This window comes from Phalacrocorax carbo, chromosome 1 (assembly GCF_963921805.1).
Source record: "Phalacrocorax carbo chromosome 1, bPhaCar2.1, whole genome shotgun sequence".
Classification (NCBI taxonomy): domain Eukaryota; kingdom Metazoa; phylum Chordata; class Aves; order Suliformes; family Phalacrocoracidae; genus Phalacrocorax; species Phalacrocorax carbo.
The window spans coordinates 122,532,544-122,555,231 of record NC_087513.1 but is presented as its reverse complement, the minus strand read 5'-3'; the positions used below and the strand labels follow the sequence as shown (position 1 = coordinate 122,555,231).

The 22,688-nt window shown below is 42.2% G+C and overlaps 1 protein-coding gene across 1 annotated transcript in view; it reads left to right on the top strand.

The window, feature by feature from the left end:
- The first annotated feature begins 3,209 nt into the window (after positions 1-3,209).
- Positions 3,210-22,688, top strand: part of LOC104041217 (amine oxidase [flavin-containing] A) — a 40,024-nt gene continuing 20,545 nt past the window's right edge. The window contains exons 1-3 of the mRNA XM_064473071.1: positions 3,210-3,315; positions 15,167-15,261; positions 17,800-17,937. Coding sequence (XP_064329141.1) covers positions 3,270-3,315; positions 15,167-15,261; positions 17,800-17,937 — 279 coding nt within the window. The 5' untranslated portion in view covers positions 3,210-3,269. The remainder of the gene's footprint in view (positions 3,316-15,166; positions 15,262-17,799; positions 17,938-22,688) is intronic.

The window sequence follows — 22,688 nt, the reverse complement described above, 5'->3', positions numbered from 1 at the left end:
TCTTTTGGGGGTAGTGAGCAGGTGCAAAATAACATGTAACTGTGACATGACCTGAGAAGTCTGACTTCCTCACATCAGTAGCTGGTAAAAGTGAAAGCAAAACACCTGTAGTACAATAAAGAACTTGGTGATGGCACTCACCTTTGGATATTTTTCTTCAGGTTCTTTGATCAATAAATTTTTGCCCGTTCTTGGGGCTACATGACAATTTTTATTGTTCCTGACACAGCTATGATCTCAAGTGAGAGCCTTGCTGTGGATGCTCCACTGTATTTATCAGCAGCTTTCAGTGTTTTTTTCCTGGTAAATGCAAAAGTCTATGTCAGTCTTGTAACTTTCTATACTTTCACATTTAATGATCATGCACACTCTGCAAGCTCAGCAAATTATTACGACTCATTCACTGAAATAGACATAGATAGACCAGAGAGATTGCTAGGAAATGGTTTAAGCAACAGTAGCTTGCTATGTTCATCCTTCAGAGTTGTCCCGTTTTTTTACAGTGCATAAGAAATAGGGCCCATTGGCAGGCATTTCTTTATTATTCAACTCTCTGTTCTGAGCAACAATTAGCTTCTTTTGAAATAAAATTTTATCTTCTTGGAATAAAATTTCCTTTACTGTAAAGTGTGCCATTTCTTTATTTTCTGTTGATTTCTTAACACATTTCAAATTTATCTTTGAAAATGTGGTCATAGGAGGCTCACTCTCAGTGTGACACATCACCTACTTCCTTCCCTGATTCTTGCATTTTCAGCAAGTCCCCAGTTTGTCCCATTGTTCTCAAGCAAGACTTCTGTATCTGCTTGCTTTTTTCCCAAATCGTAGATGTCTGCAGACCTGTATGAGTCAAGCGAGAATTATTCCGAGGTCTCCTATTCGTATCATACAGGTGCTAAGGGCTTAGAAGTTATGGGGTTATGGCAGCCATTGCTACCCCTGGAGGCTGCCAATGCCAGAGGTAATCCTTGGTAGCCCTCTACTCCAAGGTTTGAGGCAACCACAATATGTACAACACGCACTTTGATGTCATCTCTCATTGTTAAAGCTGTTCTAGGTAAAACCACTTGAATCTCTATTGCTCTCTAACAAGACTGTTGCAGCTCCTTTTACCACTAGACAACTTTTGGCAAGTTTATCTATCAGCAAGTTATCTAGACACACACATGTTTCCTGTTCTTATCACAGAGGATGTTTGTGTTGTTTTCCTCCAAACTTGGCTTCTAGATTCTGAGGGAGGTGTGCTTGGTGAAGCTTTTTATTCATCAGATTCCCTGTGACCTGCTCAATGGAGTCAGCTGAGCTGTGAGAGCGGGTATCCTTATCACCCCCAAGAAGCAGAGACTTTCTTCCCCAATTAGTGCAGACAGCTGTTGGTACGTTACATTTTCTGTTCCAGAATACACTTCACTCTCACAGTCTTGGACCATCCCCTTTTTGCTCACTTTACTCTGGCATGCAAGCAGCAGCAATCTCAGCGATAATGAGTTTCTGCATCAGCAGACAATCTCTCAGAGCCATGGGGATCTTGTTGTTGTTCTTGTTTGCTATAGCACCTAGCACTTGTGTGTCTGCAGCTAGTGCAACACACTTAGTTAGCATTACACATCTTTACTTTTTAACGTACCTGGTGTTACTTTGGAAGAAGATCTGTTATTCTGTCTCTTCTATTGTTGATCCTCATGGAGCTTAATGATTTCATAGATGTTTCTGCCCTCAGTCACTGTTGTCATAGAATGGGTTGGGTTGGAAGGGACCTTTAAAGGTCATCTAGTCCAACCGCCCCTGCAATGACCAGGGACATCTTCAACTAGATCAGGTTGCTCAGAGCCCCGTCCAGGCTGACCTTGAATGTTTCCAGGGATGGGGCATCTACTACCTCACTGGGCAACCTGTGCCAGTGCCTCACCACCCTCACTGTAAAAAATTTCTTCCTTGTATCTAGTCTAAATCTACCCTCTTTTAGCTTAAAACCACTACCCCTTGTCCTGTCACAACAGGGGCTGCTAAGAAGTCTGAAACCATCTTTCTTGTAAGCCCCCTTTAAGTGCTGGAAGGCTGCAATACGGTCTCCCCAGAGCCTTGTCTTCTCCAGGCTGAACAATCCCAACTCTCTCAGCCTGTCCTCGTAGGAGATGTTCCATCCCTCTGACCAATTTTGTGACCCACCCCTGGATCTGCTCCACCAGGTGTTTGCCTTGCTCATTTGGCAGAACTAGCACAACCCAAAAGCCCTAATTTTTCCCACTGGAAGAGAGCCAAGGCATTTCTGAGGACACCGACTCTGTAGTGTTGCGCTCTCATTCAATTCTTTGGTCATAACCAAGTTGGAACATGATTGCAGAATTGGGCAACTCTCAGAACTTATATCAATATTTAACATAAAGTGGCATTAGGATTTTCTGTAATTATGCGAAAGGTAAAGGTCTCCTGTGCTTACTTGGAAGGGGATGGACAGGCTCTCTATTTTTTCTACTTAGCTTCACAGAGATGACATTTACACTTTGGCAATAAAAATTGTACAAGCTGTAGAATGCATGAAAAAGCACAACCATCATGTGTTTCAGAGCCGTAATAGTAGAAGTACAAACAAAATTGGTATTTTGGCAACCAGTTATTATTTCAGGCATTGTCTTTGGGAAACTACTGTTGTGCAAAGGTTAACCCTTCATTCCCTGGCTCATGGTCTGATTGCTATTTGATTCTAGTACCAGGTGAGGCTTGTATACAGCTGTAACCTGTGACGTTCTAGCTCCGCCGACCTCCTCCTCTCCCACACTCGCCGCTAGCATACCTTCTAAATTTTAGGAAATGAAAAGGGGTTAGTGAATGCAGGCTGCTAGAGCCGCTGCATCCTGCAACAGGCACACCTATCTGCCTCCAGCCCTTCTGGTGCACCCGGGGCGGGCTGGTGGGAAACAAAGACGGCAGCGAGCCGGGCCCAGGCAAAACGTTTACCCGGAGGCAGCCTGTGGCAGCAGCTTCGCCCCCCGCTCCGCCGGGCCCTCGCACCGCACCGCCCCGTCGGGCCGGGCTGGAGGGGCGAGCCGCGGGAGGGGGCGCGGCTACATAGACCCCGCCTCCGAGCGGCGCCCATTGGCGGCCGCGGCGCGGGGGCCGCCCAGGGGCGGGGCCAGGGCGGGCGGGACGGCGCGGCGCGGCGCTGTCCGCCCGCCAGAGCCGGGTCGGAGCCGCCGCCGCCGCTGCCGCCGCCGCCGCCGCCGGGGGAGGGCGGGTTGGCGACAGCGGCCGGGACGGTGGGCAGCGACATGGCTGAGAAATACGACGTGGTCGTGGTCGGGGGCGGCATCTCAGGTGGGTCCCGGGGCTGGCGTGGCCACCACGCGTCCGCCGGCCTCTCCCGGGTCATCACCCCGGGAGCGGTCCCGGAGCACCGGAGCTCGGGGCCGGGGTGCTCTTGGCTGGGCGGCGCGGGGCCTGGGAGCGGCGGGACCGGGGGAGGCTCGTCCCCACGGCTGGCCTGTGGGCGTGGGCGGTGGTGAACGGGAGTATCGTGTCTCCGGGGGCTTCAGATGCACGTGGGGAAAAAATGAGGAAAAATTATCCAGGTCGCTATTTTAGGATGTATTTACTTCTTCTTCCATCGGTTGGTACTTCGCGCTCATCAGAAGAGAGTCTGTAGGAAAACTGGCTTTATAATGTCCACAGGTGCAGGAGAAGGCAGGGATATAGGCTGGGACTTCTGCATCCCGTTAAGGATGGTATTTTGAAGTTGTGGGTTTTTTAGGTGCCTGTTGCAGTGCTGGCCATCATATCCTTTTGATAAACACTGCAAAAAGACATCTGGGAATATCTGTAAAAACAGGTGAGGTTTTGTTCCTGTGAGAAGAGCTGTACTACAGCCAGCCAGATTCCCCCAGTGCTATGGGCTCTTCACACCTTACTAGGAAATACTTCCCAAAATATTCTTCAGATCTACTTCAACACTAGCAAGTGCATCGTGGCCCCTGATCCTCATGCTTAAAAAAGAAAAAAGAAGTAATTATTGTTATGGTACCTGAGATGAGAATGTCGCTGTGTTAGAGAAAATCTGTATTTGGCTTGGCCATCAGATAAATACTGGGTTAGCAGCTTTGTCAAGGTTTTGATTTTCAGGGAGTCTTCACTAGTCACCTAGAAAAGGTGAGTTATGTGACTGAGTGACTTCAGTGAAACTACAACCATTATAGCTATAGGTAAAATTAGTTTTCATTAGAATTAAGGAGTCAGAGGCTTTCCTTTCTTCAATCTGCAGTGAATTAATGCGCAAAACAGCAAATTGTTTACCTAACTACATTATCTCATTTGCTAAAACAATAGTAATTGTTTAAATAATTATTTGTGACAATGTGATTATGTAAATAATCTGTAGTATCACCAAACAGAAGAGATTGGACCTAGTTTTGCTTGCTATCCATTTTCACCAGATGCTGGCTATTTTCCTGCTAGCACAGTGTCATTTGGTCTTCATCTTTAAGGCTCCTGTCAGGCACAGAGTGTCCTTAGGGAAGTACCACCCATGCTGTGTGCAGCTGATGGTGATGTGATCTTAATATGGTTTTTAGGGCTCTGAGAAGCTCTTCTTCCCTTGAGGGTATGTTGTTCCTCTAGCTTTCCAACCTGGAACAGTGTTTTGGAAAATGCTTCCAGCGTTTCTAAGTCGTATTTGCCTCACTAGTACAAGAATCAGTAAGTTACTTCAGAACACTTAAGCCTTGGACTAAAGCCTGGTGAGGAGTCTGAAATGGAGCCAAGCAGGAAATTTCAAAGCATTACAGTCCCTGAAAATTTGTCAGTGGCATTAGGAAGATGAATAAACATGTCATGACATACTTGGGGTACAGGAATATTTTTTTGCTAGTGGAAACCCTTATGCGGTGCCAGTGGCATAGAAATTGGCGTTTGCCTGTTATGAATTAGAACGGGCTTCATTTTAAGAACACGGCCTTAAAAAAAAAAAACAAAACCACAAACAACAAATGCTTTATTTCATGATTAATCCATCTTTGTAATTCCTATCAGCTCTTGGTTTGTTTTGCTTTTCACACAGCTTCTCTGTCACTGCCGTTCCTGTACCAAGACACCTACACCTCAGTTCTGCAAGAGGTTAGGCAGTGCTGCTTTCTGTCCTTAAAAAAGTAATCTCTATCTAGAATTTTGGTTCTGGTGAGGCAAATAGTAAAACATGCTCCAGTATGGACAAGGTTTTGCCCTCTATGTCTCTCTGACTCCAGTCTTGACTTGCTGCTGTTTATTTCTCTGAAGATATATTTGCAATTGCCTCTTCTGATAAGGTTACTGTCTCCTCTCCTTCTACTATATTTTAGATACTCATTAGCCAATGCTTGCAAGAAAGGATAGGAAACTTCGGGATAAACTAGTTCTTTACTAGAAATACATGAAATGTATATCAGGTATAAGCAAGCTGCTTGCTATATTAAGTGTGAGCTTCCCAGTGGTGAGATTATGGCTTTTTAAAATATTTGTACAATATTTGCAAAACAAAGCTCCCATCCTGACTGGCATTTCTGGAGGTATCTATTCATTCAAGTGAAGCATGGTGTTGAGAGCCAGTTTCTGTACAACCTAAGGCACACTTCTTGCCCAGGCACCTTGCCTCTGTATGCGCAGGGCTGTACGTGGTCATTCACAGGGACACAGAATCCGCTCTGCCTGTAGGAATCTGCAATCTAGGGATGGAGGGAGCTTCTGCAAAGGGTGCTTCACAGTGTGGAAGCTCTTGGAAGAGGAACTTGGCTCTCGTGGCCCCTACTGCTGAGATTTGTCTGCTGTACCCCGTGGAATCATGTTTGAATTGCCCAGACTGCATCAGCAAGTACGTTTGGACCCCACAGAGAGGGAGCTGCAGAGCTTGGGCTAGATTCCTGTCTTTACATGGGCATGCACGTTAGAAATGTTGATGTTGGCCAGGAAAGGCCCCAGGCACATGTTTGTATCATTCTTAATGGATAGTGTCCCCCATAATACAGTTAATATTAATTATAGCATTTTATACTCAAGCATATTAAATAAACTGATGTCTGAAGTTAAAGACTTTTCCCATACCCACAGTTACTTCTTATTTGTATGCCTTGAATATTGTTTCCATTATTTATAGGAGTTTTCTACTGGACTGAAGAGGGTGTTCTGGTTTGGATTGATTTTGACCTTTTTCTCGTGCATTTTGGTTTAGGCTATTTATTTCCCTTGTTTGTTAAACACAGCAGGCTGGCAGGCAACACATGATGTGCCATGGATGTGTGTCTGATTAATCAGCAGGATCATAACCCTGATGTCCCATCAGACGGTCTTCTGACAATTGGGTTAAGGGGCTACACTAGTTGAGGGCTGGGAGATTGTCATCTTCTGTGTGGACTGACTACTGTATTGATGACTCCCAGAAGTTGTCCCTTTTATGCAGCAAGTCACTGCCATACTTAACACACCAATTAGGATGCTAGCTCCATTACCTGCCCCCTATAGCTAAGGCCATAATTACAGGAAAAACCAGATTTTGGCTCCAATGCTCTAGGATGGACCATACCCACTTGTTCTGAGATATGAGATGGGTTGCAAGGAGGTCCGGGATGCTCAGTCACTCCTTGGGAACTGCTCATTAACAACTGGACAGCATTAAGTGCTTGGAGAGTTTTGACTGAAACCTGAGATATTTCAGCTTTTGAGATCTAGAAAATTGCTGCTGCCTATGTGATTCCTCAAAACTTTCTAACTGACTTATTGGGGCGTATTTTCACATAGATAATAAAATGCGCTATGTTGACTCAAAGGCTACCTCCTTGCCAAATTTCAAGTTGCTGCAAGAACTTGCAAAATAGGAGAAAAAAAAAAAAAAGCCATCAGTTTTCAAAACCAAAGATGAATGTTTGTTTCCTGGAGGTTTAGAAATAGCCAGCCAATTTTGACCAAGATTTTCCAGCAAAAAAGAATCAACCTGAAAAACACACCCTGAAAATTCAAGCTTAAACAGTTCAAAATTTGGCAAAAAAAGAATGTAAGCAAAACACCCCAACCTTTTCAGCGGCAAGCTTGGGGTACATTCATATGCTAGCCTCACCTTACATGTGAATTTTGGACATTGGAAGCCCAGTTTCTCAAGAGAAGGCATGGAGAATTTAGAATGGTTTTCTACATAATGCAAACTAGAGATGTGTCAGATACGAAGTATGTCCAGAAGCAGGCAAGTCCAAGAGAACTTGTATGCAAATATCTTTTGGAAGAAATTTCAGCACATTGTGTTACGAGCACAAAGCACAAGGGAAACACAGCTGTAATTGAAACTTGCACTGAAGATTATCATTATTTCACGTGGATACTTCTCATTTCCAAATAAAACCACATTTGTTCTTAGCTCAAAACAAGGGGATCTCAATGGCTCAACAAAACGGATGCTTATATTTGCCAGCCAAGTGCAGGAAACAGCACTGTTTTCTATTGAACTTACGGAGGGGCCCAAGGGCCATAAATTGTAGGAGAAGCTGGGTTGTAAAAATAGTAGTAATTAGTCTTTATATTGAAATAAAACATATGATATACTATTAAGGCTTTTTTTTCCCCACCCCTCTCCGTGGAAGAGTGCTATGTGTCGTCATCTCTTGCTCCATGGTGCATGATCGACAACCTTACCACTCAAGCCACCTACGCATTGGCTGTGGTCTCTGAGTGAAATACCGAATAATGAGGAGATGCAGATTTTCCTTGCTTGCTATAATGGCAGCACAACTTATGTTGTATACTGCTCGGTTTGTTTTGACAGCATGCCAAGCTGCTGGTGGGTGGTAGTGTCAGATAAACTGTCAAATACACAGTGACTGGTAGAAGATATAATCAGTCCCACCTGTGTAAATCTGGAGTATTTTTCAGTAGATGTTTTTCTACTGTTACTCCTAAATTTACCCAGAACTTGACTTGTAGGAATGCAATAGCTGGTTCCTAAAATGTATCCTGTGTTTATCACATCTGCCCTGTGCTAGGCTCCAGCTACCTGGTTCCTTCCGCTTTCTTTCCAGATCCAACAGGAAAGCTGATAATCAGTCATAATACTGGCACTTGGTACCAGAAATTGCGATAAACCATTTTTTTGGGATGCAGAAGTAAACAGCAATGTTTCACAGAGCTCTCAGTTCCCCATGCACTGCAGCAAGCTGACTGCCATTATGAGAATAATTTACAGCAGGAACAAAACAATCAGACCCCATATAAAGTGTAATGGACGTTATGTACAATACTCACAAATAAGCAGAAATACCAGTTTCCATTTGCCGCCTTCATCATAATGTGTTCTAATGGTTTGCTACCAAATACGCAAAACCTTATGATGTGGGGTTTTGGTTAAGATGCTCTTTTGTGCTATGCTCAGTGCTAGATGTTTAGTTTTGGCCAACATATAGTTGTGATGTGTTCACTGTATAACCAGATGTAGAAATATTATTATTTTCTTCATCTTTCATCATATTCTTTACATGGTTTTCTATGGTAATCACATCATTTATAAACATTGTCTAACCCAGGGAGCAGCCTGAACAGTCACAGCTGGTTCTGCTCCTGAATGAAGAATGTCTCAGGCTTGTTTCTGGCAAAACCAAAATGTACACCAGCATGATTCATAGGTTAGCAAATTCAGAGGTCCTAAAAAAGCGCTGTAAACGTATGGTTTGTCCTTGAGGAATAGATCTTGCACCATGCCTCAGGCTTAGGTGAAAGGTGTTGAAAGGTAGGAAAGAATATTCCTGTTAGCTAGGTAGGCTTGAAGTCTTAAGAGTGTTATTTACTCCAGCGAGCAAAAGAAATAGCCAAGTAGTTAGGACAGATCTCTAAATATCCTAGCAAAACAAAAATGAGCATAGGGTAGGCATTATGTCTTTCCCAGGAATACCAATGCTGATGTTCTTGGTATTCGTGATAATGATGTTGATCATAGTTTTGCAGCAACATTTTTTCACATAAGTATTCAGCCGAAGATCACCAATTAACTGACAGGAATTTATTCTGTGTATTAACCACAACAGTTATCAATAGTTAGAAGATGTGCGTAATTACTTTAGATGTTTCCATAAACTAGACAGAGTTAAGTCGTCATAATTTTAACCACTAATTTAAATATGTAAGCTACTAATTTAAATATGTAAGAGGAAGGAGGATGCTCCATTTGTAACCCCATGCTTATACTAGTTAACTTTTTTCTGCCTTTATTTTGGGGGGAGGAAGAGAGAGTAATTCTGGGGAAGAGTTGTTTACTGCAATGGGCTTTGGACTTGAAAATCACGGTGGGTATGTATGGAGGAGTGGATTCATCCTCGGGATACAATTCCCTCTTCCTGCCCACTGTGTTTCTGTTAACATTGTCTATGAGAAACTTGTCTTTGTACCCTTCAGAACAAGGCTTGTGTCTGTTGAAAGCATTTAGACAGAGGTGTTGTTGAAATCAGTTAGAGTGGCTTGGTCTCAGTTGGACAATGTACTCTGTAATAGAAAATATTTATTATCCTTTGGTTGAAATCTTTGCTGAATCAACTGGTTTATTTTTGCTAGGGGGGGAAAAATAATTGATGAGAGAACTGAAAAACATTTTGACATGACAGTCATCAAATTTAAACAATGAAGATTGACAAAATGACAAAATAAATAAATGCAACCTCATCCCCAGTATCAAGTACTCTACAGCAAGGATTGTGAATGAACATATGGAAAGATAAAATACAGTTTCTAACAAGCAGAAAGTTAGTGATGTTATGTTATTAGGCAACACTGATGAAAAAATGAATGTAGACTTGTGTGTTCTTGCTGTTTTGTGCAAATTTAAGGGGCTGTAATTAGGGTTTTTTTTTTCATTTTCAGTGGCAATTTTAAAACTTCAAATACTTAGTCTGTGAAGGAAAACAGTTCTTTCATTCTTGGCCTTCTCTATCTACAACTCTATATTTACAATTCTCCACAACTACCTGAAAAGAGTTTGTAGTGAGGTGGGTGTTGGGTCTCTTCTCCCAAGTAACAAGCAATAGGACAAGAGGAAATGGCCTCAAGTTGCATCAGGGAAGCTTTAGACTGGGTATTAGGAAAAATGTCTTTACTGAAAGAGCGGTCAGGCATTGGAACAGGCTGCCCAGGGAGGTGGTGGAGTCACCTTCTCTGGAGGTATTCAAAAAACGTGTATACGTGGCACTTAGGGACATGGTTTAGGAGGTGTGGTGTTGGGTTGATGATTGGACTTGATGATCTTAGAGGTCTTTTCCAACCTTAATGATTCTATGATATGTTGTTGCCCATTAGCGATTTCTCTGGTCATTCTGATGTAACTGAGTGCATTTTAGCTGTATTTTAACTATATTTTTAAACCATGGTGTGCACAAAAGTTCCAATTAAAAGAAAATCAGGGATGGGGGAGAAGGATAAGAAAGAGGTGAGGAAGGGAGATTTTACCCTGCGGTCATGACAGAAATGTTTTGCATCTGTTATTGACAGGTTCACGTTTACTTGGCAAAGAGACTTCTAGTTAAATAACAAGAGCTGATTCTAAGGTGACCATTGCCAGATTTAATTACTCAATTGCGTTTGGAAAAAGTTAGGTTTTCCATCAGGGAAACAGTAAAAATAAACCAATATTAACATGCTGTTACAGTGGAACTTTAATGAGGATATAGTGACAATTGTCTCACTTTACTTACATATTATGAGAAAAAAAGTTTAAAAATTATTCTCCTGCTAAGATCAGGAAAATGAAAAGATTTTCCAGAAAGACTTTTTTCCCCTTATTTTATTAATTTAAAGCCTGCTACAGCAGTGCAATAATGGGTTAGTAGTCTTTTACACAATGTATTTATCCCACTCTGTGTACAGTAGGGTGGATTAACGAGGATTTTACAAAGGGATGTTGTATTAGGTTGGTTTTGGTAAATTTTCAGTTTGATAGTGGATGTATAAAAGGCAAATGCACTTTGTCAAAGAAGCTAGCAAGTTAGCAAACAGTGCATCGAGAAAACCAGCAGATGGTTACCTTTTCAGCAGTAACAGGTAATTTTCTCTGCCTTTGTTTTGGTGTGCTAAATATAGCATATACATAGCAGGCTCAGTTTGAAAGTTTAAAAGGTTAATGGTATCACACTGTCATCCCTCCCCTTCACTGCCCTTTGTTATGCTGTATGGGCACTGCTCTTGCATGTTTTGGAGATGCTCAGCATACACCACGTAAGAAGTGCTGTCTCTGGGAAAGATGCTGGTGATTTTTGCTTCCAGTCACGGTGTATCAGTGAATCTGTTTGATGTACTGGATTTACAGAGCCTAGATTTTGCAAAGTAGAATCCTATACTGTTACTACAGAATTACTATCCCATTTCCAATCAAGTAACTTTTTAAAAACTTTTTTTGTGCTACAGAACTTGTATCTGCTCATACGCTGTGTATCAACTCCAGTATTGAGGCAACTTGGAATTACTCACATAAACACTAGTCTTATAAATGCTTCCCTACGAAACAGGGAAACATCTCCCACATTATGGGGCTTGGCTGGGAATCAAGCTCAGGTCTCTTAAGTCCCAGTCTTGTGTACCTCCTATAGAGATGAACTTTTCTCTCCTATGAGGTAGAGACGTGCTTTGTTGTCTTTTCCATCAGGCTACATACAAAATTCAGTATTGTTCAGCATCTCTACGTGTATGTCTGATAGTCTGCAGGTTGGCATAAATTCATCTTAGTGGCTTTTTTTTTTTTTAAACTATATCTCCAGTGTTTTGATGCACTTGAAACTACTTTGCTTGATAGGATTGCAACAGTTTTCTGAAATGAAAGCACTGGCAGTATGATCCGTAGCAGCAGCAGCAGCAATTCTGTGTCCTTAATAGCACTGCGGAATCAATAGGAATAGATCTTTCCTGCATGGCATCTTCAGGCAGCGGGAGCTTGGTGTGAGATTGCCATAGAAACCCGTGTGGAGGATGCATAAGTTGTCTTGCCTTACTTATTCTTATCTAATAAGAAGTTAATTTCTACAGCCAGATACTTCAAATAAGGCATGGTTTTGGGAGGCTCCTTTATCTTTCTGATGCAAGTAGTATACTTCTAATTCCTAGAATTAGAGTGATATCTGGAAGGAGCATGGCCAATGATTTGGGGTGGTTTGCAGCTTTATCTCTAGGCTATGCTTGGAGGAGGTAGAGGAGACAATGGGGCACAAGAGCGGCCTCGGCTGTGATGGGCATGTATGTGCCACAGTCATACAGGCATATGGAGGCATGTTTTAAAATATCTTGCGTGAGTCTTGGCTGCAGCCTGGGAGGTCACAGCCCAGTGCTTTTTTTGGCCTGGTATGGGGTGCTCACAGGACACTCTGGGTATCCACAAAATCACAGGACATTGTGGCTGGTGACGGAGGGCCATGGCTCTATAGCAGTGCTGGTGTTGTGGGAGGCCCTTGTGGTATGAAGGTCCTGCAGCTCCTGAAAGGTGCAGCATGTCCTCAGGGGAAGTAGCAGAGATGTTGGAGAGGAGGTGAGAGGTAGGCTCCGTGCAGCCTGATGGGCACTGAGCAGGCAGAGATGGGACAAGGAACTGGAAAGGAGAAAGTCTCATTCCTTCCCCTCTCTCATTCTCACCCTATCGATCGAACAGAAATAAATGGTCTCTCTCTGGTGTCCAGTCCTGTAGAGGGTACTGGAAAAGTCACAAGAATCTTGAAAATTAAAGTTTTGGAGAATATAAAGAGAAAATATGCAATCCATTTAGAGGTTAATTTTCTACCAAAAGCACATAGGCTTCATGACTTGTGAGATGATTGGGTTGGACTTGATGATCCTAGAGGTCTTTTCCAACCTTAACGATTCTATGATTACGATATACCTGTGGAAGCACCTGTGTCTGGTGCAATTTGGTCACACCAGAAAGGAGCTGAAGAGTTGGGTTCCATAAACAGCTACATAGAAATACCCTGTGTGTGGGTGCTGTTGCTAGTCCTCCATTTTAAAGGAAAATGGTTTCCGTGTTTTAAACAAATAAATGCTTAGCAACAATCTTTAATCAACATATTTTGCATTGTTTCTATTTCTGACTTGGGCCCTCTTCCAGTCACCAGTAAGCCATCGCTGTCCCAATGTACCTCTTGTCCTTTCACAGTCTGTGTGGCTCTGAAGCCTTTGCTTTTTTTGGAATCAGTGTCTACGGTGACACTTGGGTTAACAATAATGAAACTAAAAACCTGTACAGCTGGAGTGCAAGTAGTACAGTTTAACAAGCAAACAGTGACATTGCCACCTGTTCTTCATCCTTCAGCAGTCCTTCTTTATTTGGATATATCATACAATTAAGCTATAAACCAGTAGTAAGCTTAACTTCCAACCCAGTCTAGTGCAACCATTATTCTTTCTAAACAGCTGTGGCATGAATGTAGCTATCGTATACATCATGAAATGATGGTCTTAGGCACTAAGGACTTGCATAATTTTATTTTTCATACCTAGGCCAGATATTTTGCTGCTTCCTGTTCCATAGGATAGCACATGAATGCCCTGTGCATTTTTTCAAGACTTGTATATCTACAGTAAACTTTCTTACAAAAAAATTACCCACTCATGCCTGAGTGTCTAGTGGTATTTACTCAGAATAGAGAAATTCAACCTTTTATTTTACATATGTAGGAAATCCACCTTTTTTTTGTGGCTAAAACCACTGTATATTTTGAAAAATAATTTTTCCTTATATAAAGAATATAAATATCTGTAACAAGATACTGCAGTTTATGTTCCCAACATTATAGACTTCTCTTCTGTGTTTATATTGAGGAAGAAGAGAACACCATCATCAAAAGGATTAAAGAGTTAACTATAAAACCATTGTAAAATATTCTCTATAAACTTTCATGAGGAAAAAAAAATCAAAAACTACTGAAAGAAATTAGATCAATTTATAAGATGTTCGCTTCACTGACAAATGACTTGTATTTTTAAAAATTAGAATATTAAATAGATGGAAGAATTAAGTGTACTTCTGCTCCAGCAGCAATCTAAACAATATGATGCGAGGATGTAAAGTTATTTTTAGATGAGTATGGAAATCATATGTATAATTTTTGTCAATGTAAGACATTAAACTCCCTCAGTTCTGACTTCCAGTGAATGCTGTTCCACTTCCCAATTAAAAGATTATGTGTATAGAAGTTTATGGGCTATTCTGCACTGTCCTCAGACAAATGAGTACACTTAATGCTGCCCAGAATGATTCCTCTCCTCTGGTCTTTTCAGACATGTATTCTTTGTAGGCTCACAAACAGTTGCTTTTAATCACATTTCAAGGTAGTGTAATAAACATGAATATAATATTGTTATTCCTTACTGCAGGGTATCTTGGAAGTTCCGATCAATAAGGCTGGCTTTCGTATACTTAAGGAGGAAACAACTCCAAAGAAACAATGCTTCAGTGCCAAATTGGCCTGCAGGGCAATCGGATAATCTGATTTCACAAACTCATGATTGCTTTTTACAATTTCAGCTTGCATTTGTCAAAAGCAAAGAGGACTCCTGTCCTATTGAATTTTTAGTTGTCTCTAGTGCCTCCATCACAAAGTCCTATAATTAGATGATTTTTGCTGAGACCATAATTCCTTTTATAAAGTATCTACATACAGCCTGATTGCCATGGTCAAACTCCATTGCTTAAAATGAATCTTGACAGTGAAGCAGACTTTCCTTCTGCATGTGAATGAGGACAACAGATAGCAATAGAGTTCAGGGGTGATGAGTGAAGAAGTTGGAAACTTACCTTGCTGGAACATGTCTGTTTAGTATATTATTATTATTTCTATCACTTGAGCCCTGCAAGCTCCACAAGCCAGGTTCTGCCTTTCTATGCACTGCACAAATGAAGAGTAAGATGTGTGTCCTGTAATAACTGAGATTTTACTGTTTTTAAAATGCCAAAATGCTAACCTGAAGGAGGAAACTTCGGTCTGTGAATGCTACTTATGTAGATGGTTATGACGTGCAACTAAGCAGCAGCCACGTGATTTCTGTGGTAAGACATCAGGAAAAGTTTCTGACTTTTCATAGGAATGTTTGAAAACAGTATTGAAGTGTCTGACCCTGAAGCTTTCGTTCAGTTTTTGACCATTAACGTGGCTGATTGCTGCCACTTGTTTTAAAGTACTTTCTCTTTTTCTTGTAGGTTTGTCAGCTGCCAAATTGCTGTCTGAGGCTGGGGTCAGTGTGGTGGTTCTTGAGGCCAGGAACAGAGTTGGAGGAAGGACATTCACTATCAGGGTAAGTGCTTCATGCGATGCTGGCCTCTCACCTGTGCTCGTCTACAACTTGGCAAATGTCACTCCTATCTTCAAGAAGGACAAGAAGGAGGACCAAGGGAACTACAGGCCAGTCAGCCTCAACTCAGTGCCTGGAAGGTGGTAAAGCAACTAATCCTGGACACCATTTCCAGGGACATGAAGGACAGGAAAGTCATCCATCGGTCAGCATAAATTCCCCAAGAGGAAGTCATGCTTGACCAAATGGATAACCTTCTGTGATGAAACGACTGGCTTGGTAGATGAGGAAAGAACAGTGGATATTGTCTACCTAGACTTCAGTAATTCAACACTGTCTCCCATAAGATCCTCATAGGCAAGCTGGTGAAGTATGGACTGGTTGAGCAGACAGTGAGATGGACTTAAAACTGGCTGAACAGCCTGGTTCAGGGGATGGCGATCAGTGGTATGAAGTCTAGTTGGAGGCCAGTAACTTGTGGTGTACCCCAGGGGTCAATACTGGGTCTGATCCTGTTCAACATCTTTATTAATGATCTGGATGGTGAAGGGACTGGAGCATCTCTCCTATGAGGAAAGGCTGAGAGAGCTGGGACTGTTTAGCCTGGAGAAGAGAAGGCTGAGGGGAGATCTCATCGATGTATAGCAGGGAGGGAAGGAAGGATGCAAAGAGGATGAAGGCAGGCTCTTTCTAATGGTGCCCAGTGGCAGGACAAGAGACAATGGGCACAAACTGAAACGTGGGAGGTTCAAGCCATCTGAACAGTAGGAAACACTTTGTTACTGTGAGGGTGACCGAGCATTGGCACAGGTCGCCCAGGGAGGTTGTTGTGTCTCCCTCCTTGGAGGTATTCAAAAGCTGTCTGGACACAATCCTTGGCAACCTGCTCTAGGTGACCTTACTAGAGCAGGAGGAGTTGGACCAGACGACCTCCAAAGGTTCCTTCTGATCTCAACCATTCTGTGATTCTCTTGCATTTGACATCATTAGCCATGGGGAAGAGGGGAAGTAGAATTCCTGAAGAAGATAGGTGTCTCAAGTTGCCATCACTTTTGTCAAGTAATAGAGGTCTGTTTGGACAGGTTGCATTGTAATATATGTCAGTAGGCTTCTCTTGACAGAAGGTGCTTTAAAATTGGTCTGGAAGCAACTCTGAGAGCCATTGAATGGGATTTGGGTGCCTAACCAGAAGTGTGTAGTGCCATTTTAGCTGCCCTAGGGTACCTTGTCTGGGTCGTGAGTCAAATTTGCCAGCCTTGCACAGAAGCCTTGGATACCTTGGGCTGTCTAAAATGGCGTTAAATATCTGTGTTAAGGTAATTGAATTCCACATAGTCCATACCCTTTGTCCATGGTAGGATCTGCTCTGCCTTTAACATGACAGGGAAACTATCATCTGAGACCGTGAGAGTCAAAGCATTTCTCCTGTCATTCCCATCTCACTTTGCATACTGTAACAGGCATGATGACTAAGAGCCCTATAAGAAGCAGCCTGAGCTAGGGCCAGACATCATTACAGCTCAGACATACATTTTAACACAGCTTAAAATTATCTGAAATAACACTCCATTTTTAGAAAATGGACCACATCTTGAATGCCGTTAAAAAGAAAATGAAAGAAATGACAAGTCACCTGTGGTGCAGGGTAATGTAATACAGACGTTATCTCTGCTTCCCACCATGGAAGTAAGGGAGTAAGGAAATTCTGTCAGATGCCATTGCTGGGGAACCATAGATAAACAGTGGTGTTTCAGCAGAAATCATTGTATGTGAAACATGAAGCATAAACACCATCCTTCTGTGACACTGAGAATGCCTAGCTTAAAATGCTTACTATAAACAGTGTTAAAAAGAGTTACTACCTTGGGAAATCAGCCTCCTTGTAATAGTATGCGTCCCTGAAAAGTTTTGCTTTCTTCCTGCTTCCCAAGTAAGTGTGATGGTGGTCTGAGGGGTATGCAGAGCACCTTTGGTGGCAGGTGTGACTGGGAGCTGCTAGCCAGAGCACACTGGGCTAGAGCCAAGGTGTGCTGTGCTGAGAAGGAGATTATTCTCCTTGAATACTGCAGTGCAGTGCTCAGCATCTACAGCATTAAGTCTAAGCAGGTATCTACAGAGAGAAAACAAGCTTTGGTGCTGGAGGTGGCTTCAATTTGAAAAATGTTTTGCAATAACAAGAAAAGTAACATGAATTCTGAAAAATGGGGTTAGACTTAACCGAAGTATTGATTGGGTTGGATATTTCTTCATATTCTCATGTCTTCTGTGAGACTAAAAAGTCAGTACTGAAAACTATAGTGAAACTTAAACAGGAGTTAAACCTAATCACACCATATGCATGATGGAGTGAAGACCTTGTGATCGCTGTATGTCTGTCATTACAGAGCTCAACACTGCCTACATTTAGGTCAGTCAGTACACATTTTCTCCTGTGCATATAGTTGCAGTGCTAGCCAGTATGGAATAATTCTTTCAACTTCTAGGCGTTTGTATTGAGGAACTTCCTTCACAGATTGATTCCTGTATTCTCTCTTTTGACAGAACAATCAAGTTAATTATGTAGATGTTGGTGGATCATATGTGGGACCTACCCAAAACAGGATTCTCCGACTGGCAAAAGAGCTGGGTATTGAGACCTATAAAGTGAATGTGGAGGGCTATATGATCCATTATAAGGGGGTAAGTATTCTATCTTTCATGTTGAGATACCTAAAGGTATAACTGAGCTTTGGAAACTACTGACAGTCATTAAGGAGGTTTTGTTTAAAGCTCACTTTTAGTAATCCAGTAAGCACCTATTTGACATGTTGTTATTCTATTTTTACTTATTGGGTGTTTGATACTATTGAATGACAATACTAGACAACAGTATTATGGGACTGGACTGGGAGTAGCATAACCTATTTGCCCCACTTATGTAACTAGATTCACATGAGATCCCTCCCAGTCCCATGGCATGGGATTCATCTTACTTAAAAATGGTTGTCTGGAAGTTGGGCATCTAATTCAAGGCTCATTGAGATTCCCTCTCTAGCTAATGGTGAGAAACAGGTACCTTCCGAGGTTTGCCCTAAAACTCATGTCTGAGACGCGGGGCAGCAGGGGTTCAGACTGCTACTCTTGAGTAAGTACTGGTGTAGCTAAAGTGATCTGGAATGAAATCTGTTTTCAGAGGATCCCTTGTCTTAGTTCTTTAGCTCACCAAATTTTTGCTGAGGTCCTAGTCAGGACCTACTGTCCAAACCACTGCAGAGGCAGAGCCATAGGGAGAGGGACGAAGAGAGGCCTAAGATCCATAGGTATGAGGTACAAGAGCCTATCTTCGTAACTCACAAACTACGTTACTTTCCAAAGACCATAACTTTTTAATTTTTGTAATATCTTTTAGTTTTTTTGTAATATTTTTTAGTTTTGGTACTTCCCAGACTCTGGCAGAACAAGGCTTGAAGCCGGTGTGAATCAGAGCTGACATATTTGAGAGAGGCCACACTATATGATGGATCCTTAACTGGTTTCATTTTTATTATCTTCTCACTTTTTCTTCCTAGGTTTAGAGCAATGCATTCATACCGTAAAGTTTTATCATCTCGTTCTGTAACCTCTCCTTATTGGGCAGATTCATGCCATGGTGATAATATAGTCACATCTTAAATAATTGCATAATACTAAAAAAAATTATTTTACACCACCTGGTGTAAATCAGTGTTATTCTACATCAAGTGGGCTGAGCTGATTTGTACCAGCTGGATATTTGGCCCACTCTGTTTAAATTAAGCTTAGACATGGATCTCTCAGCATCCTAAAAGGCACTTACCTTCTCTATGTTAAGAGGCCCTAATAGGTTACATGAATATGAGCCCTTAATCCATTTTGACACTGAAGCTGCAGCTTTTTTTTTGTCCCACATTACATTATGCATGTCCTTGCTAATGACCATGTAATTTTGTAAGTTTTCTTTGAAGTGGAAGCATGTTTCTAAGCAAGAGGCAGCATTACGAGCTACTCAGCTGGATCACAGGCTGCCAACCAATTCTAGATTTGGATTGTGGTCCTGCCAAGCTAACCAGGGTCACCAAGGAGTTGTAGTTGTTGGAGCAGGGTTGACAGCAAAGGGGCTTTAAGGTCTCCCAGTGTGGCCAGACTTAGGCACTGAATAAATAATGATGCTTTTCCTTCAGTAGATCTCATTCTTCCCACATCCTATTCCCACAAATTGCAGGCCTTTTCTTCCCCCAGGGTTTTCCCACTGCTTTTTCTCCTTACTCTTTCCTTGAGACCTCACGTAGTCACCATGCCTTTTTTTTTAGGCATCTGTTGTTGAACCCTCTCTTACATCCCAATTCTACAAGAAGTCTATCAGAAAGAAACTGTGCAGTCCTGGCTATAGGCTGGGTTGGTGTGTGCTCAGACACCTTAGGGCTTGTATGTTTTACCTGCCTGCTACACACTGTTATCATGCTGTGATGGTGAGTTGGCCAGGTAGGGATTTTTGCTCTCCTGGCTATAGATGTGCCCCTCATATTCATTAAAGGTGCTCCAGGAACCTGAGCATCTGTGGAATTTCCTAGATGATAGAAAATGTGTTAGCAAAGAGATGATTTGATATTAAAGGATTGTTGCCCCAGAAATTAAATATTAATCTCAAAGATGGATGTGTTCAGCTTCTTGGGCTAATATGCTGTCAGCCATGAGCCAGCTGCTGCCTTTCAGGTTTGAAAAGTATGACTAAAACTTTTCTACTTGCATCTTATCTGCTATTTCTGTCAGCTGATGGCTGTTGGGGAACATGTAGCTGGGGCCAGACAGAAAGGTCTCTTCCCAAGTGCATTTCTCCAAAGTCTGCAATGCTGTGCAGTTTTTTCAGAGGCCAAAGGGGGAGAGTTTTGAGGAATGACTAAAGGTAGCTTTAGATTTTGTTATGACAGACATTCAAGTGTGTATAATCTCAGCATCTTCAGATTAAGAGACTTTTGGTCTTTTGTTTGCTGTACAAATCAGTTAAGTTTGGCTCTTTCTAAGGGTTTCCAGGATACTGCTTGGATTGAATTAGAAGAAAGTGGGGAAATCGTTTATCCTCGCAGCGGAAGCAGCCAAGGGAAAGTGGAAATCCCCAGAGGGATTTTATGAGCTGCTTTGCTCTGAAAGGAATTTTTCCCATATCTGTGTGGAAAAATTCCATGTACTGCAAGCTTTAAAAACCACATTGCTTCATGTGGGTAGGTTTTCTTTGTAGTTACAGTTTATTTAAAAAATCCAAATACATAACTATTGTTTATCTCTTTTTATTTGTTCATTCTTTTCCATCAGTTAGCATGGTAACGTGGACTGCTTAGATATCAGTCAGGAGTTTGTTTGTATCCTGTCATCATAAATCTGTAACTTCAAACTGTAGATTTTGTTACAAGCCCCAGACTGTCTTTCCAGCCAAATTGCTGTGTGGCTACTGTCCCGTAATTCATCAAGAATGTTTTAGGACTGAGAAAAGGCAGTTGTGCTGGGTTCTCCCTTCCCAGAAGGGGCAGATAGCTTTTTATTCTTACAGATGTCCTTGAAGGTCATGCTGTGCTCTGTTTTCACCTTCTCTTTAGTAGAAGACCCTAGAAAGTATAGGTGTGGTATTAACCTTCTCATATAACTGTAGTCCTCTAATATCCAGCTGCAGCACCCAGTTTTGGTACACCTAACATTAGTAAATAAGGACTGGTTTTCCTTATTTGTTTCCTTATGATTTTCAGAGCAAGGCAACACCTGACAAAAGATAAGCATTTGTATGCAATGCTTCCCATTGGCCATCTACTCTTTCCTTTCCTTCAACTAGCCTTTAGATTAAGAGATTTGGGTGCAGCAGGTAAGTCTGTGACTAAGTCTGTGCAGATTGCCCTAAGTCTGCAGTTCAGACACGGCAATCACAGATGCTCCAAGGCACTACAATGCTTGCAAGGCTAGACCCGCCGGAGCTATTGAGCAGGGAAAGATGACCACCTGAGGGCTTACACCATACAGAGCTGCTGCTCTAGCTGTGTGTGCTGTGCACGGCCCAAGGGCAGCAGCAGCCCCTGCTCTGGAGCACAAGGGATGCTCCTTCTGTGCTTTCTGACACCGTAGCTCATCCTCAGCACAGAGGGCAGGAGCCAGACTTGCCTTTCTCAAGACTGGCAAAATTGTCTGTTCCTTTTGCACAAATCAAAACTTGGAGTGGTGTCACAGCTGGGGCAGCTTGGGCTTAATTCCTGTAGTTTTGGCAACAAGCCACAGCATAGCCCTGGGCAGGGAGAAGACGGACCTTGAAGAGCGCATGTCTCTCTCTCTGATGCCTTCTTTCTAACCACTGAACTGTGGTGCTTGGGAATATTGTTTCCTTTGGATTGGTGTGCGGTAACTAATCCAGGCAGGCAGCAGGACCAAATCTGAGGTCTTCAGGAAAGCATTCAACACACCAGGAAATGAAAAAAAAGTTAGATAAACTCTGTGGGTCAGTCAAGCAGCCTTGTGTTAACATGGGAACAAAGCCAGTAGGTTATTTGCCTTTCAGTTAAGAAAACAGTAGTTCTCAAAATAATACACCCAGAACACTATACACGTGTTTAAAAGTGGAATATTGCAAGACCTTGCCTGCTTGCAGTGATCTCCTGTGCCTAGTAAGGAGACCATATTAAAAACAAATTAATAACTTACCAGCCCTGGGTCATTTGGGCTAGACTTACTCCCTGCTGTGGAGATACTTGTGCGAGAGAGAGAGTTGAAAAACTGATGTGACTAAGGTTGTTTGACTTGTGCTCTCTGATTGACAATGGGAATTTCTGTCCTGGAATTTGTTAGAATTGGGCTTTCTTCCAATCAGCTCCCACCTCTTATAGGTCCAGCCTTCCTGCAGGAGGAGTTAGTGTATCTGTGAACTATTTCAGGCTCTCTGAATTCAGTCCTAGCCTCTTCCAGTTCTGTTAGCACTGTTGTATTTTTCCGGCTTTTCCTGCCCTTGGTCTCCAGACCTACTGAAATTATGGTTTTTTCCATGCAGAAGAAAGCAACAAGTAATGTAACTTTAGACTGTTACTTATCAGTTGGCATTTCATAGTTCTCAGGGAATAAAATATATTTTCACATCGATCTTCCTGGCTACGCTATTGACCAAATGAAAGGATTGTTCTTTTTCCAAATAGCAGATAAATACTAATGTGAGATGTGTCATACCAGTGGCTGAAGTTGTAAGATTTCTTGATCAGTCCTCAGCAGTTTGTGGTTACGGTGGTCTAACACTAGTATAGAGGTGGAAAATTTGGAGGAAAATATTAGGTAGCCAGGCAGAGGGCAAGTTCTTACGCTAGTTACCCTGTCTGCAGCAAACAGGGTAGTTTGGGAGTTCCTGAACCTGTAGCTGTTGAACATGGTAGAGTTAGTACTGGGAGCTGGAAAAGCTGCTTTGGCACAAA